General features: G+C 37.3%; 1 protein-coding gene and 1 long non-coding RNA gene across 3 annotated transcripts; both read left to right on the top strand.

The window, feature by feature from the left end:
* The first annotated feature begins 133 nt into the window (after window positions 1-133).
* Window positions 134-1,504, top strand: LOC147920644 (uncharacterized). 2 transcript variants are annotated; one of them, XR_015591682.1, is made up of 2 exons: window positions 134-668; window positions 913-1,504. It is a non-coding gene; the product is annotated as an uncharacterized LOC147920644 (long non-coding RNA). The 2 variants fall into 2 exon arrangements; XR_015591681.1 differs by having other exon boundaries at window positions 859-1,504.
* Window positions 1,505-11,456: 9,952 nt separating this feature from the next.
* Window positions 11,457-14,583, top strand: LOC104766569 (subtilisin-like protease SBT1.8). The gene is made up of 2 exons (XM_010490481.2): window positions 11,457-13,330; window positions 13,610-14,583. The coding sequence occupies exons 1-2, from the start codon at window positions 11,728-11,730 to the stop codon at window positions 14,272-14,274; spliced, it is 2,268 nt and encodes a 755-aa protein (XP_010488783.1). The 5' UTR covers window positions 11,457-11,727; the 3' UTR covers window positions 14,275-14,583.
* The last annotated feature ends 647 nt before the right edge of the window (window positions 14,584-15,230 follow it).

Below are 15,230 nucleotides of genomic sequence, written 5' to 3'. Positions count from 1 at the left end.
ACAACTACTTTCCCGAGATAGCTAATTTTTATGTATTTGTTGTGGGTCTGAGATTCTGATCCCGAGGGAGTATTTTATTACGATACTTTAGATTTTAGATGCCGATTCATTATTAATGCGGAACTCCTTACACAATGCTTCTTAGATCATTCCTTTTAATGTGAGGAATACCATTATCTATCATTGAATTTATTCGTTATATAAATAGATAAAAATAAAATAATTCATAACACTATAGGAGTATACACTATATAGTCTCAGAGGCACGAACTGGATTAAAAAAATCCTTTTCTCCCGAGTGTTGTTCTCTCCCTCTCTCAAACAGTAAAATCCTAGTTTTTTCAGATCTATGACTGGGAAGTCACTACGGTGGTTGGCGCTTCTCGCTGACATCGTCAGTGGCTTCTCCTTTTCGTTTGTGTTATAGTTTTTTGGTTCTGCAATTCGTTTATCTCTTGTATTTCGTTGGAGAAAAGCTTATTTTGGTGGAAATAGTAGATCTTCACGTCGAGGGTGTTTGGTTATGTCGGTGGTCAGCTGCTCCAGAGAGGGTTGTTGTTGGGTGTCCGAGATCTATAGATCTGGCGGGTGCTCTGTTCTTGTTGGAGGATCTCGAGATTTGGTTTTTGTGAATCCATGGCCATGGTCTCGTCTGTTTCTACTGTCCGGTAAGCCGGCCTTCTAACCGTTTCTTCTTTAACGTTTTGCTAGGGTTAGATGGAATCGCTTTAGTTGGTTGTTATTAGTGGTAGATTTATGGTGGTCCTTAGTAGTATTGAGCAGTTTTAGTAGCTTTCGATTGGGATGTTTCGGCTCCTTTCTAAGCAGAGGTTTCGTTTTGTTTGAATGTGATGGTAGAACCTTAAGTTTGTTGAGTTCCTTCTTCTTCTTGTTGTTCATAATGGGTGATAGTCATCTCCGTTTTCGTCGGTCTCGTCTATGTGATTGGTGTTCTATGAGAAGTTAGGCCTCGCTCCTCACGTTTTGAAGACTTCTAGTTTGACGTTCTTTGGCGTATAAACGTCGTTGTCGCTTCCGGAAGTGAGTGGTCTTGCTTGCCGTGTTATGAAGTCCCTGGTTCTTGGTTACGAGAGATCGACTCTCATCGTGCTAGGAGGTGGTTGATGTTATTCTTGAGTTGAATGTGGGCATCCTTGGTAAATCTCATCCGTTTGTGCGTTAGAAGAAGAAGTTTTTTGCTCTCTTGGTTCTATTGTTTTTGTTAAGGTTTTATGGCCAGTTGCTTTTTCTTAGATTAAGGTTGTTGTTCCCTTTCTTTTTTGTTATCAAATGCTCTGTTTTGTATGGGTTTTTTAGTTCCTTTGTTAGTTTCCGGGAAAATCTTGTTTTCCTCCGACCTTTGACTCCGGAGACATCCTTGTAGTCAGCCTGCTTAAGCCTCCCCTATTTTGGGCGTAGTATTCCACTTTGTATTCTACCTTGGTTGGAACCAAATATTTTAATAATAATAGTAGTTGACGAAAAAAAAAGATAAAAATAATTTCTTTAATCACATGTATATACTAGAATTCTGCATACATCATGGATTTATAAATAAGTGCATTATTCCGATCCAGAATTAAGGAAAAAAAAATAGCATCACTGTTCAACGTTAAAAAAACAAAAAATCATTGATTTTACATTACTCTTTTTTCTAGCTACCAATATATAGGTACTGATTGGTGAACACAAATAAAGTATTACAAGTGGTACATCTTTAAATTTTTAAAAGTTAATGCAGCAGATAAATTGTATGTAGTTCATTTTTTTTTTTTGTCTTTTTGTAGTAAATGCAGGAAAAATATATGCAGATCTGGTCTACAACTTTTTTTGATGCTGTTCATTCTTGATTTGCATTTAAACAGTCAAATATTTGATCTATTTTTATTCTGCTTGATCTGCTTAAACCACTTAATCTGTTTTGCCTGATATGCTTTTCCATTCAAAGCCTAAGATTATGTGATCTGACTTGTGACAAAATATTGGAATCCAAAAAAAAGAAGTGAAGGGAACATTTTGTAAGCATTTTAAGGTGAAATTTTGAAGAGAAGCGTAAAATAACCATTTCTATAGATTTAAATTAGTTAAATCGATAATGAAGATCTCAAATCCGACTATAGTAAATGAAGGAAATGCTTAAAGTCTTAAACAACATATTTAGTATTGATGATGACGATTTAATGTCATCTTATATATATTGTGAAATGAAAGAGTTTACGGTTTACATGATCCAAATTTCAATACCGAGTTATTGGGTCTTCAAGTCAAATTCCCTAGTCAGAAAACTTTGATCTTGACGTGGTTGTGTAGATTAGCCCATACATGCGTGGGAGATAATGTGTCTGCCTAAGGTCAACGCTTATAAGGGTGGTGTCTAGCTCACCTCACCTATACATGCCTCTGAATATAAATATATGATGTGTGAGCACAAAATGTATATTGGCTTGGGCAATTTAATTAGGTCTACGAACCACGTAGGTTGGATGATGAAGGTGGTGGAGAATTAGAGACAACTGAGTCAGAGAAAGAGATGGGTTGTCGAAGTGAAAAGAGAGGAAATATCATGGTTTTTGTTAATCAACAAAGGTAATGACACGTAATAGTCTTTGTTGGCAACTAAGCAACATATCTAGTGATACATAAATAGTATAATAAGACTTAGCGTGCAAGTCAGATTAAGTCAATTAATCTTTACTAATGCACATGCATACTCATTCACAAGTCCACACATGGCTATTTTAAAGCTAAAACTTTAGCTAATTATACTTAAATAGTTATAGAAATAAATGCAAGTCCGTATGCACATGAAAATTATTGAAATAAATTCATAACGTGCATGTAACAGAGATAATACACACTTTCATAATTTTACGAAATTTACGGTGACAATACTATGTTTGAAAAGGATTTTTTTTAGAATTTCAGGATATATAGATTCAGATCTCTAAAAAGCTGTTTAATTTTTGGATCGGCTATACTTGCCGGATCAGTAATAATTTCAAATATTAATATAAAATTAGAATTACCTCAAATAAATTTGATATATATCAAAAATAAAATAAAAATAAAACATGTCATATGAAATTTTCAACTAAATTATCATATATATATTTTTTTTAATTACCAAGGTCGTTTAAGAAAATTAAATGTTTTCAAAATTAGATACCAACAAATATTTTGGAAAATTAGATTTGTCTACATTTATTTTAAGAAAATTATATTTGTAAGTGATTCCAAATCGAAACTAAATATCATAATTTAAAGTTAAAATATAGATCCAGTTATAAAAAATTGAATTATTGTCATATTTGGATCAAATTAAATTTTATCTTGTAACGGAGATCTAAAATCCTTTATATTTTGCTCATCTATCATGTTACCCCATTATGTTTGAAGAAAATAGAACCCTCATCTCCACACATTTTAATCTGATCTCTCTTTATGGTTTCTCTTGAGTCGTTCTTCACGTAAAAATTGAATAAAACAGTAATGGTATGGAGTAATGATGCATTGTTGCTTAGAAATACTTTACATGAAACAAGGTAAAAAAAATTCACATATTTGCGGCGGATAATTTTGTTACATACAACAAATATTCCTGGATCTTAAAATTACGATGCAATGTAATGATATTACAAATAATAGATGTACCAATTACCAATTGTTAACTTCCAACTTTTTCGGTTTTAGAGTCTTTTTTAGAAAACAATATAGATTGTCAACATGGTTTTTTGTAACAATATATGATTATGTTCTTGTCAAAACCTTTATATGGAGACAGAGAACTCTCTCGGTCAGCTACACAGTTCATTGATTAGCAAGTAATCAGGCATGCCACTTTATCTCTATCCTGGATAAAGCCAAATATTTCATTCAGAGAGAGACTGAGAGAAACAGATGTTGCTTCTCAATGGATAACTAAGTTTTCATCATTTTAACAAGTATTTTACCACACGACAAATTTGCATTCTAAAAGATCTGTCAAAAAAGTATTGAAAGTATAGAAAATAAATAAATTACAACAAAACACATGAAGAACACATTTTTCAATGTGCATTACTAAAGGTAACATTACCTTTCGACCACCGACCTTCAAGTAATAAATACATAAATCCCATATATAATAAAATGGAAGTGCACAACATTGTTTTGTAGATTATATAATTTTAATAAGTTAATTACAAATAGTTTATATATTAATAATAGATTAATTAGTTACAAATAAGTTATACCAAAAATTTTAAAGAGAATATTCTAAAGAATCATGTCATCTAAATTACTATATTAATTTTCTTTATTAAATTATTCATCAAATAAAATCTTTTGATATCTAACTTAACATATTAATTTATTAATTATCATTATACTTCACCTCTCATTTTATATATGAGTCTATTTTGTGAATCAAATAAATTATCATATTATTTATTATAATTAAAAAATAGTTTTATTTCCGGATATACCATAAGTTAAATTTTTAAAAACAAATATAAATTATTCAATCTATAACATATTCAAGATTTAGTAATATTATTCTTTAAAAATAATATCTATTGAATTAAAATTTTTACTTAGTAACGGGTCAAAATTTGAATATTTAAATTCAATTTCATATTTTTTGGTTGAATTTAATAATTTTATATAATATAATAAACTTTCAATAATTTATTTTGAAATATTTTTAATATATTGAAACTTGATATAAAAGTTAGAAACTATAAACACTCTAAATTTGATTTGTTATAGCAATGTCAATAATATATCACTATAATATGAAAGAATTTCAAAAAACCAAGTATATTAAAACAAAAAAATATAATAATATATTAAATTACTCCTAATATAATAACTCGCTTTTTAAAAACCAAATTTACAAAATTATGTCTTATAATGACATTCAAGTCATGATGTAGAATATACATTGTTGAAATAACTTCACATATATAACCTAATACAACATATTAAATTTTTATTTTAAAATATAAAATATACAAAATTTTGTATAAAATAAAATTTGTCCAGTGTTATAGCACGGATACTTATCTAAAATCATTAACAATATAAAACTTATAAAATAAGTGTCTTTTTTCAAGTCATCATATTTAGCATATAATTTTATTGCATAATGTTTTATCCAAAAAAACTTTTAAAAACAATCACATAAATTCTATTTTATATAAAAATTATAATATAAATAAAATGAATTTCAAGAGCACGTGTAATTTAGTTAGTGTGTAAATTGAGCACAAACACCACATTGAATACCATTATACTAGTGTGCATCACTATACCACATACGTCGAATTTATTTGCACATTTTAACTTACTAATATAAGACCTCATATGCTTTACCATGTCAAACATGTCAACAACATAACTCGTTTATGTTTTTATCGCTAGCAAGTTTGATTTGAGAACTCAATAATCTGGTATTTGTGTAAGAGATGGTTTAATATAGGACCTTCTTGTAATTATATGTAACTTAATTACTCATGTAAACCTACTATATATATTGTAAAGTGTTATGTCTAATAAGATCATGTATTCAGTTGTATATGGTATTAGAGCATTTCGATACCTAAACCCTAAATTTTTTTTTTCTGGCCGCCTCTTCCCTTCTTCTCTTTTTTCTCTCCGCTTCTGATTATGTCTGATACAAGCTCACCGACCACAACTTCTGAGACTATTGTTGTCTCCTCCTCCCCTGTTCTGTTGAACGTCAATATGTCGAATGTGACAAAACTCACTCCGACAAACTTTTTCATGTGGAGTCGTCAAGTCCTTGCACTTCTTAATGGCTATGATCTGTCTGCTTATGTTGATGGATCTGGATCTGTTCCCCCTAGACGAGTACCACCAATGGTGTTGTTACTCCTAATCCCGACTACAATCTTTGGAAGCGTCAAGATTGGTTGATCTACAACGCTCTGCTTAGTGCAATTTCCCTCTCAAGATTGGTTGATCTACATCTGGACCACCTTGTCCACCACTTATGCTAATCCGAGCCATGGCCATGTCCAACAACTTTGGGTGCAACTAAAACGTTGGACGAAGGGGATGAAGTCCATTAATGACTATTATCAAGGTTTTACAACTCGATTTGATCAACTAGCTCACCTAGGGAAACCGGTTGAGCATGAGTCTCAAATTGAGCTCATCCTTGAAAGTCTCCCTGATGACTACAAGACTGTGGTCGACCAGATCGAGGAACGTGATCGCATCCCTTCCTTGACCGAGGTGTATGAGAAGCTGCTGAACTTTGAGTCTAAACTAGCGACCAAGGCTGCGACTCCTCCTCTCTTGCCGGTGACAGCGAACGTTTCTTCCTATCGCGGTAACAATAACAACTCTCGCAATCATGGTCATTCCCACACCCGCAACAACAACGGCGGTAACAACAACTAGAACCACCAACAGTCTCAGCCCAATCGCTCCCAGTACACTCCGCGTCCGTACCAAGGCAAGTGCCAAATCTGTGGTGTTCACGGCCACAGTGCGCGTCACTGCTCATAGCTCCAACTTCAATCTCTACCTCCTGGTCTGACCAACTCTTTGGTCTCATCTTATCCGCCATGGCAACCATGCGCTCATATGCTAACGACACAACCTTACAATGCGAGTAACTGGATTATGGACAGTGGTGCTACACACCATCTTACGTTCGACTTGAACAATCTCGCATTGCAACAACCCTATACGGGTGGTGAAGAGGTCATCATTGCCAATGGTACAGGTTTGAAGATCACGAACACTGGTTCTGCTTTACTCCCAACTCCATCTCATTCTCTTCTTTTGAAAGATGTGTTATGTGTTCCAGATGTTCGCAAAAACCTTATCTTTGTTTATCGGTTGTGTAATAATAATGGTGTGACGGTTACTTTCTGTCCTACTTCATTTCATGTGAGATATCTCAGCACGGGGATCCGGTTGCTGCAAGGCAAGACTAGGAATGAGATGTATAAGTGACCGGTCACATTGCCGTTTGTGACGTCTCTATTTGCTTCACCTTCTCCAAAAATGGACATCACCTCTCGGCACTTGAGACTTGGCCATCCTTTCTTTTCTATTTAACAAACACTTATTCATAAATTTTCCTTACCTGTTTCTCAATCTTTACACAAACATTTATCTTGTTCTGGCTGTTCCATTAATAAAAGTCACAAACTTCCATTTTATTCAAACACAATCACCTCCCATCATCCTCTTGAGTATTTATACACAGATGTTTGGACTTCTCCTATTGTTTCTGTTGATAACTATAAGTACTACTTAGTTATTGTTGACCATTATACTAGATACACCTGGGTATATCCTCTCAAACTCAAGTCTCAGGTCCGTGAGGTGTTTGTTGCGTTCACGACGTTGGTGGAAAACAAATTTAAATGCAAAATTGGCACACTCTATTCTGACAAGGTGGGGAGTTCATTGCGCTGCGATTGTTTCTCACTACACGTGGTATTACACACCTCACCACGCCGCCTCACACTCTAGAGCACAATGGCATCTCCAAACGGAAACATCGTCATGTCGTTGAGACTGGCCTCATCCTGCTGACCACTGCGTCTATGCCCCTAAGTTACTAGACTTATCCATTCGGGGTTGCGGTCTATCTTATCAATCGCATGGTGACATTGGTTTTGTCCAATGAGTCTCCGTATGTGAAGTTGTTTGGACAGCCTCCAAATTATCACAAGCTCCGCATCTTTGGTTGTATGTGTTACCCATGGATACGCCCGTACACAGCTCACAAACTTTCTGCACGTTCTGTCCTGTGTGTGTTCTTAGGGTATTCACTCAGCCAAAGTGCGTATCTTTGCTTGGATAGGCAATCTGGTCGCATATACACATCTCGACATGTTCGTTTTGAGAAAGACCAGTATCCCTTCGCAGCTCCTACTCTGGTACGGGTGTCCTCCTCTTCCCCGGAACCTGTTCTGGACACTACTCCCACCGTTGTTCCTCTTGTGCCAACGCCACTCGTGTCATCTCTTCCGTCGTCGCCACCCCAGAGCTCGGAACCTCACCCCACCGTACCAACTTTGCCTCTGCTCCAACCGGCATCGCCTCTACTCCAACCGGCATCGCCTCCTCTCTCACCAACGCGAGTCTCCTCCACACACTCGTCTCCAACGACTTCAGCCTCACACTCCATGGACGTCAACACGAGCCCAGGCCCCTCTTCCTCCTCACCTACAACACTAGACCCATCACCACTATCAAGTCCAACCATACCTACACTTTCACCATCTCCAAATCCGACACCGTCGCCAACTCTCCCTCCGTCACCAGGTCCGATACCTGCACCTACACCGGCACCTCCTCCATCACCGCACCCCGTCCCTATTCCTCCACCACCACCAAATAACCATCTTATGCAAACCCGAGCCAAAAATAATATCACTAAACCTAACACCAAATACTCCCTCACCGCTACCTCTACACCCTTACGTCCTAGTATTCCTAAAACCGTTGCTAAAGCGTTGCGGGATCCAAATTGGAGACAAGCAATGTGTGATGAGATCAATCCCAGACGCGGAATGGTACTTCAGAGCTGGTCCCTCCACACGCGTCGCAAAATGTAATCGGTTGTAAGTGGTTCTTTACCCTCAAATGTAAACCTACTGGTGAGCTTGACAGGTATAAAGCGAGTCTTGTTGCGAAGGGGTTTAAACAACAATATGATCATGATTACACCGAGACATTCAGCCCGGTAATCAATTCCACCAATGTACGTGCGGTACTCCATGTTGTTGTTTCTATAGGCTGGAGTCTTCGACAAATCGATGTGAACAATGCCTTCTTGCAATGGTCACTTAATGATGAAGTTTATGTTGCGCAACCTCTTGGCTTCGTTGATCATGATCGTCCGCATTATGTTTGCCGCCTACACAAAGCTTTATACGGTCTCAAGCAAGCTCCTCGTGCGTGGTATCAGGAACTTCGATCGTATCTCCTCCAACTTGGGTTTAAGAACTTGGTAGCGGATACTTCTTTGTTTACGCAACATCAGAATGGTGATACTATCCACGTGTTGGTTTATGTTGATGATATGTTGATCACGGGCAACAATGATACTCTTCTCACTCAGTTTATTGCTCACCTAGAGGCTTGGTTCTCTCTTAAAGATCTTGGTGAGATGAGCTATTTCCTCGGGTTAGAGGCCACACGCACATCCAAGGGTCTTCATCTCATGCAGAAAAGTATATCGTTGATCTTCTCACTAAAACCAACATGTTGAACTCCAGACCGGTTTCCATTCTAATGGTACCTACTCCTCCGCTGACTCTAATGTCCGGAACACCTCTAGAGAAGCCAAGTGAGTATTGGGCGGTGATCGGCAGCTTTCAGTATCTTTCATTCACAAGACCGGACATCGCTTACGCAGTAAACTGCCTGTCACAATTCATGCACAGTCTGACGGACCTTCATTGGCAGGCGGCGAAACGAATACTCCACTATCTCGCTGGCACACCGTCTCATGGAATCTTTCTCCGAGCTGATTCCCCGACCATCTTACATGCCTACTTTGATGCGGACTAGTCTCGTTACCTAGACAACTGTATATCGACGAATTCTTATATCCTCTACCTCAATGGAAACCCTATCTCCTGGTCCTCCAAGAAACAACAGAGCGTTGCTCGCTCTTCCACCGAAGCAGAGTACCGCGCCGTGGCTAACACCGCCTCTGAACTGAGCTGGGTGTGTACTCTTCTGACAGAACTCGGCATCACTCTATCCTCGCCTCCGGTTATTTACTGTGATAATGTCGGCGCAACCTATCTATCAGCTAATCATGTGTTTTCACTCCCGCATGAAACATGGTGCCATCGACTTTCATTTTGTGCGTGAGTATGTCCAGAATGGTGCTCTCCGGGTATCACATGTCTTCACTCACGACCAGCTCGCTGATGTGCTGACCAAACCTCTGCCTTATCTGCACTTTCTGGACTTCATGAGCAAGATTGGAGTAGCTCCAGCTCCTCCATCTTGAGGGGGCGTGTAAGAGAGGGTTTAATATAGGACCTCCTTGTAATTATATGTAACTTAATTACTCATGTAAACCTATTGTATATTGTAAAGTGTTATGTCTAACATTGTGCATTCAGTTGTATAATTTGAACTTAACATGTCAAGCCTCAACTTAAGTCGAGTAAAATCATTTACAAAAGCTCCCATGTCAAAGAGTAAGTAAAAGGATCCCGAATATTCAAAGCCTACACTTAAAAGATGATTATACAGTTTAATTAAACCATATGATCTTAACACTTTTAAATTATATCACCATATGATCTTAACACTTTTGATTTAACATGTCGTCGATCTTAACTCATTTCATCATGTGACTTGTGAATTCTTATTTTTTTCTTCCTCTAACTAAAAGTAAAATATTACAAAATTTTTGTTTCAACTTTTCATCAATCAAAGCTGTGAGGTAAAAAGTATATGATTAATATCAAATCAATATGGTAAGTTAAAGGTAAAATATTACTTATTAATTTTGATTGGTTATTAAATATTTTTGAAATATATTAAAACATTTTTGGTTTTACAAAGTAATTCAACTGCAGAGATTAGTATTTGAGGCCTTTAACTCTTAATGACTATTGATTATTGACTTTTTCCTTAAACATCTATATTCCTAATGAAAATTTGATAGAGTGTTTTTATAAAAAAGAATAAGTTTTATTATCTACTTCCGTAATATTAATAAAAGAATTATTGTTGATTTTTTTAATTAAATTATATTTTTTTGAAGATAGGCAAAATTGTAAAAAAGTAATTGAATAGTTTTATTTATTTTTAGTTGTAGTAGTAGTAGTAGTTGCTATCCTTAAATGATCTTAATTCTCAAAAGACAGTCCAACAACTTAATTAGTTACCCTTAAAAGATGTTAATTCTCAACAACATTTCATCAAACTATACAAACAAATTCTCAAACCCAATATAAAAGAAAATGTTTCCCGTGTAAAAAAATTCCAAAATTCTTGTGGAGAGAAACAAAATCTATGGTTATTAAATGTTAAACCTATTAAAAAAAAAATTAATAAGAAGAAGAAGAAAAATTGAAAAAGATACAAAAAGAACGTTGAAAAAGAAAAAGAACAAAAGAAGGAACGTGGAAAAAGAAAAAGAATGGGCCAACACAGCCAATGAAGTTAGCGCTGGACACGTGACGGATACAATTGGGCGTCCAATTCGAGTAAATTGAACTTAAGTTTTAACTTTAACTCTATAATATATTTATAAAATAATAATAAATAATAATAATATGAAATATTAAAAGGTATTTACGGATCGGGTAACAAAACGGGTAAAAGAACGGGTAACGGGATGGATATTGAAAACTAAACTAATACTCTATATTTGTTCTTTATTCATAAATAATATAATTATAATACCCTTTACTTGATCCTAAAATTGTGGATATCCTTTTTTCAGGACGGGTATGAACTGAGTAACGAGTTGAATACGGATAACGAGTATTAGTTTCCAGGCTGAAATGAAGTAGTCTCTATCGTGTCTCCAGCTGTGTGTTCCCACACTCTTTTCAAAACTCCCCCACCGACGATGGCATTCCCGTTATTTCTATCCTAACGGTCACACGTCCCTTTCGTGCCCAACCCTTTTTCTTTTTTTCTCTCTCTCTTTATCTTCTTCTTCTTCTTATTATTATTATTATTCCTAATTCTCTCACTCTCTCTTCTCTGCTTCTATCATTCACAGTCATGGCCTCTTCCTCCATCACCATCATCACCACCTTCCTCTTCCTCTTCCTCCTCCACCACGCTTCCGCTAAAAAAACATACATCGTCCGAGTCAAACACTCCGATAAACCAGACTCATTCCAAACTCACCACGATTGGTACACTTCCCAACTCCAATCGGAATCATCTCTCCTCTACACTTACACAACCTCTTTCCATGGCTACTCCGCTTACCTCGACTCCGACGAAGCCGATTCTCTCCTCCGCGACTCCGATTCGGTCCTCGACGTCTTCGAAGATCCAGTCTACACGCTGCACACCACTCGCACACCTGAATTCCTCGGTCTCAATTCCGAATTCGGTGTTTACACTGGCCAAGATCTCGGCTCGGCTTCCAACGGTGTCATTATCGGAGTTTTGGATACCGGTGTTTGGCCTGAATCTAAAAGTTTCGATGATACTGATATGCCTGAGATTCCTTCTAAATGGAAAGGCGAATGTGAATCTGGTTCCGATTTCGATTCCAAATTGTGTAACAAGAAGCTAATCGGAGCTAGAAGCTTCTCCAAAGGCTTTCAGATGGCTTCAGGAGGAGGTGGTTTCTCTAGTAAACGTGAATCTGTTTCTCCTCGCGATGTCGACGGACACGGAACTCACACTTCAACTACCGCCGCTGGATCCGCAGTTAGAAACGCTAGCTTCCTCGGTTACGCCGCCGGTACGGCTAGAGGTATGGCGACTCGTGCTCGTGTTGCTACTTATAAGGTTTGTTGGAGTACTGGTTGTTTTGGATCTGATATCCTCGCTGCTATGGATCGAGCTATACTTGATGGTGTCGATGTGCTTTCGTTATCTCTTGGTGGTGGTTCCGCTCCGTATTATCGCGATACCATTGCGATTGGATCGTTTTCGGCTATGGAGAAAGGTGTTTTTGTGTCTTGCTCAGCTGGTAACAGTGGTCCGACTAGAGCTTCGGTTGCTAATGTTGCGCCTTGGGTTATGACTGTTGGTGCTGGAACGTTAGATAGAGATTTTCCGGCTTTTGCGAATCTAGGTAACGGGAAGAGACTTACCGGCGTTTCGCTTTATAGTGGTGTAGGAATGGGAACGAAGCCTCTTGAATTGGTTTATAATCAAGGGAATAGTAGTTCTAGTAATCTTTGTTTACCTGGTTCGCTTGATTCGACTCTAGTTCGTGGTAAGATCGTTGTTTGTGATAGAGGTGTGAATGCTAGAGTTGAGAAAGGAGCTATGGTGAGAGATGCTGGTGGTTTAGGGATGATAATAGCGAATACTGCGGCTAGTGGGGAGGAGCTTGTGGCGGATAGTCATTTGCTTCCGGCGATTGCTGTAGGGAAGAAGACTGGTGATTTACTTAGGGAGTATGTTAAGTCAGATTCTAATCCAACTGCTCTTCTTGTTTTTAAAGGAACGGTTCTTGATGTTAAGCCGTCCCCTGTGGTTGCTGCTTTTAGCTCGAGAGGTCCAAATACTGTTACTCCTGAGATCTTGAAACCTGATGTTATTGGTCCTGGAGTTAACATCTTGGCTGGTTGGTCTGATGCTATTGGTCCTACTGGTCTTGAGAAGGACTCGAGGAGGACTCAGTTCAACATCATGTCAGGTATTATTACTTACGCTTCACAGGTTAATGATACTCAATTTTGAAACATGGTTTTGGTTGCATATTCGAATTAGTGATTATCTATGGTCATGAAAGCTTGGGAAATTGGTTTGAACTGACATGAAAAGGGTCTGATTCTTGGGGAGTTTTAATTTTCACCCTTTAACAACATTAGTATTACCTTTGGTCTGATTCTTGAAAACTTGATATGATTACATATTCAATCATTGGAGTTTGGATTTGTTTTGTTTGACATGAAACGTGTCTGATTTTTGTTAGGTACGTCAATGTCATGCCCACACATCAGTGGTTTAGCTGGTCTTTTGAAAGCAGCTCACCCTGAGTGGAGTCCAAGTGCTATCAAATCAGCCCTCATGACCACAGCTTACGTTCTTGACAACACCAACTCCCCACTCCATGATGCTGCAGACAACAGCCTCTCTAACCCACATGCTCACGGCTCGGGACATGTAGATCCCCTAAAGGCTCTCTCACCGGGTCTTGTCTACGACATCTCAACCGAGGAATACATTAGGTTCTTGTGCTCTCTAGAGTACACAGTAGATCACATTGTTGCGATAGTGAAACGACCAAGCGTCAACTGCTCAAAGAAGTTCTCAGATCCTGGTCAGCTCAACTACCCAAGTTTCTCGGTTTTGTTTGGAGGTAAAAGAGTAGTGCGGTACACTAGGGAAGTAACAAATGTTGGTGCAGCAAGCTCGGTTTACAAAGTGATGGTTAATGGGGCTCCTAGTGTTGGGGTCTCGGTTAAACCATTAAAGCTTGCGTTTAAAAGCGTGGGAGAGAAGAAGAGGTACACAGTCACGTTTGTTAGCAAGAAGGGAGTGAGTATGACGAACAAAGCTGAGTTTGGATCCATCACTTGGATCAATCCGCAGCACGAAGTAAGAAGTCCCGTTGCATTCTCTTGGAACCGGTTTTGAAACAAAATAACGAAACACAAATCTAACATCCCTAGTGATGTTTTTTATTTTAAGTTAATTTCCTCTTGGGATGATTTCGGTATCTAGATGATTGGGTTTAGGCTAAACAAAAACCCATCCAGAGCCGTAATGATAATCATCACGTAGTGGGAAGTGTTCATGTTTGGTTTTTGAGTCATTGAGTGTGTAGGTGAAGAAGGCATCCCAAAAAAAAAGTTCGGGATGGTAGAAGAAAATGTTGTCAGGAAAAGAATGTTGATGTCATTTGTGTTGCTTCAAGTTTTCCATTTAACTATTTTACTGATGAAATTGTCTTTTTAAAAAATTAATAAGCAACAAGAAAACGACGTCGTAATGTGTGAAATCACTCAAGAGTCTAGACAAAGAGCTGGAGGACATGACATGCCCTCAATACAAAATCACGTGAAGCTAACAAGTACTGATGACATATTATGAGTCTCTTGCAACATCCATGTTTACGGAGAAGTTTTAAAATATGCATCAACTTGGCATAAGCTAATACAACTAAAAGACAATAGATTTGACGCAATTGGGTATAATTGTTCAGCAACTGGATATAAACAACAATCAAAGAGTAGTGTGTTTCATGAGTAATCATCTTATTTGTTTCCTCTTCGGATGCTAATAAAAGAAAAACAATGAAAGTTACTTCAAGTAATAGGTTTTTTTTTTCAAGTCATATATATTGGCATCCACATTTATAAGAACATAATATTAGTAATTAGAAGCACGTACGTATATACACTCATATATAATCTCTTAAGTAAAGAAATAGGTAAAAAAAATTATAATGTTTAAATTACACTCATGGGTAATTATTTTGTGGCTAAAACAATGAGAGCATTTTCTTACTATGAAAGTAAGCTAATTATTTGGAAACGGGTAAGAGAGAATAAACGAAGATGAAAAAGGGTAATTTGACTTGCACACAACTA

The sequence above is a fragment of the Camelina sativa genome, chromosome 19 (genome assembly GCF_030686135.1).
Source record: "Camelina sativa cultivar CO46 ecotype springtype chromosome 19, ASM3068613v1".
In the NCBI taxonomy this organism is placed as follows: domain Eukaryota; kingdom Viridiplantae; phylum Streptophyta; class Magnoliopsida; order Brassicales; family Brassicaceae; genus Camelina; species Camelina sativa.
The sequence above is the reverse complement of the archived record's forward strand: the minus strand, read 5'-3'. Positions and strand labels throughout refer to the sequence as shown.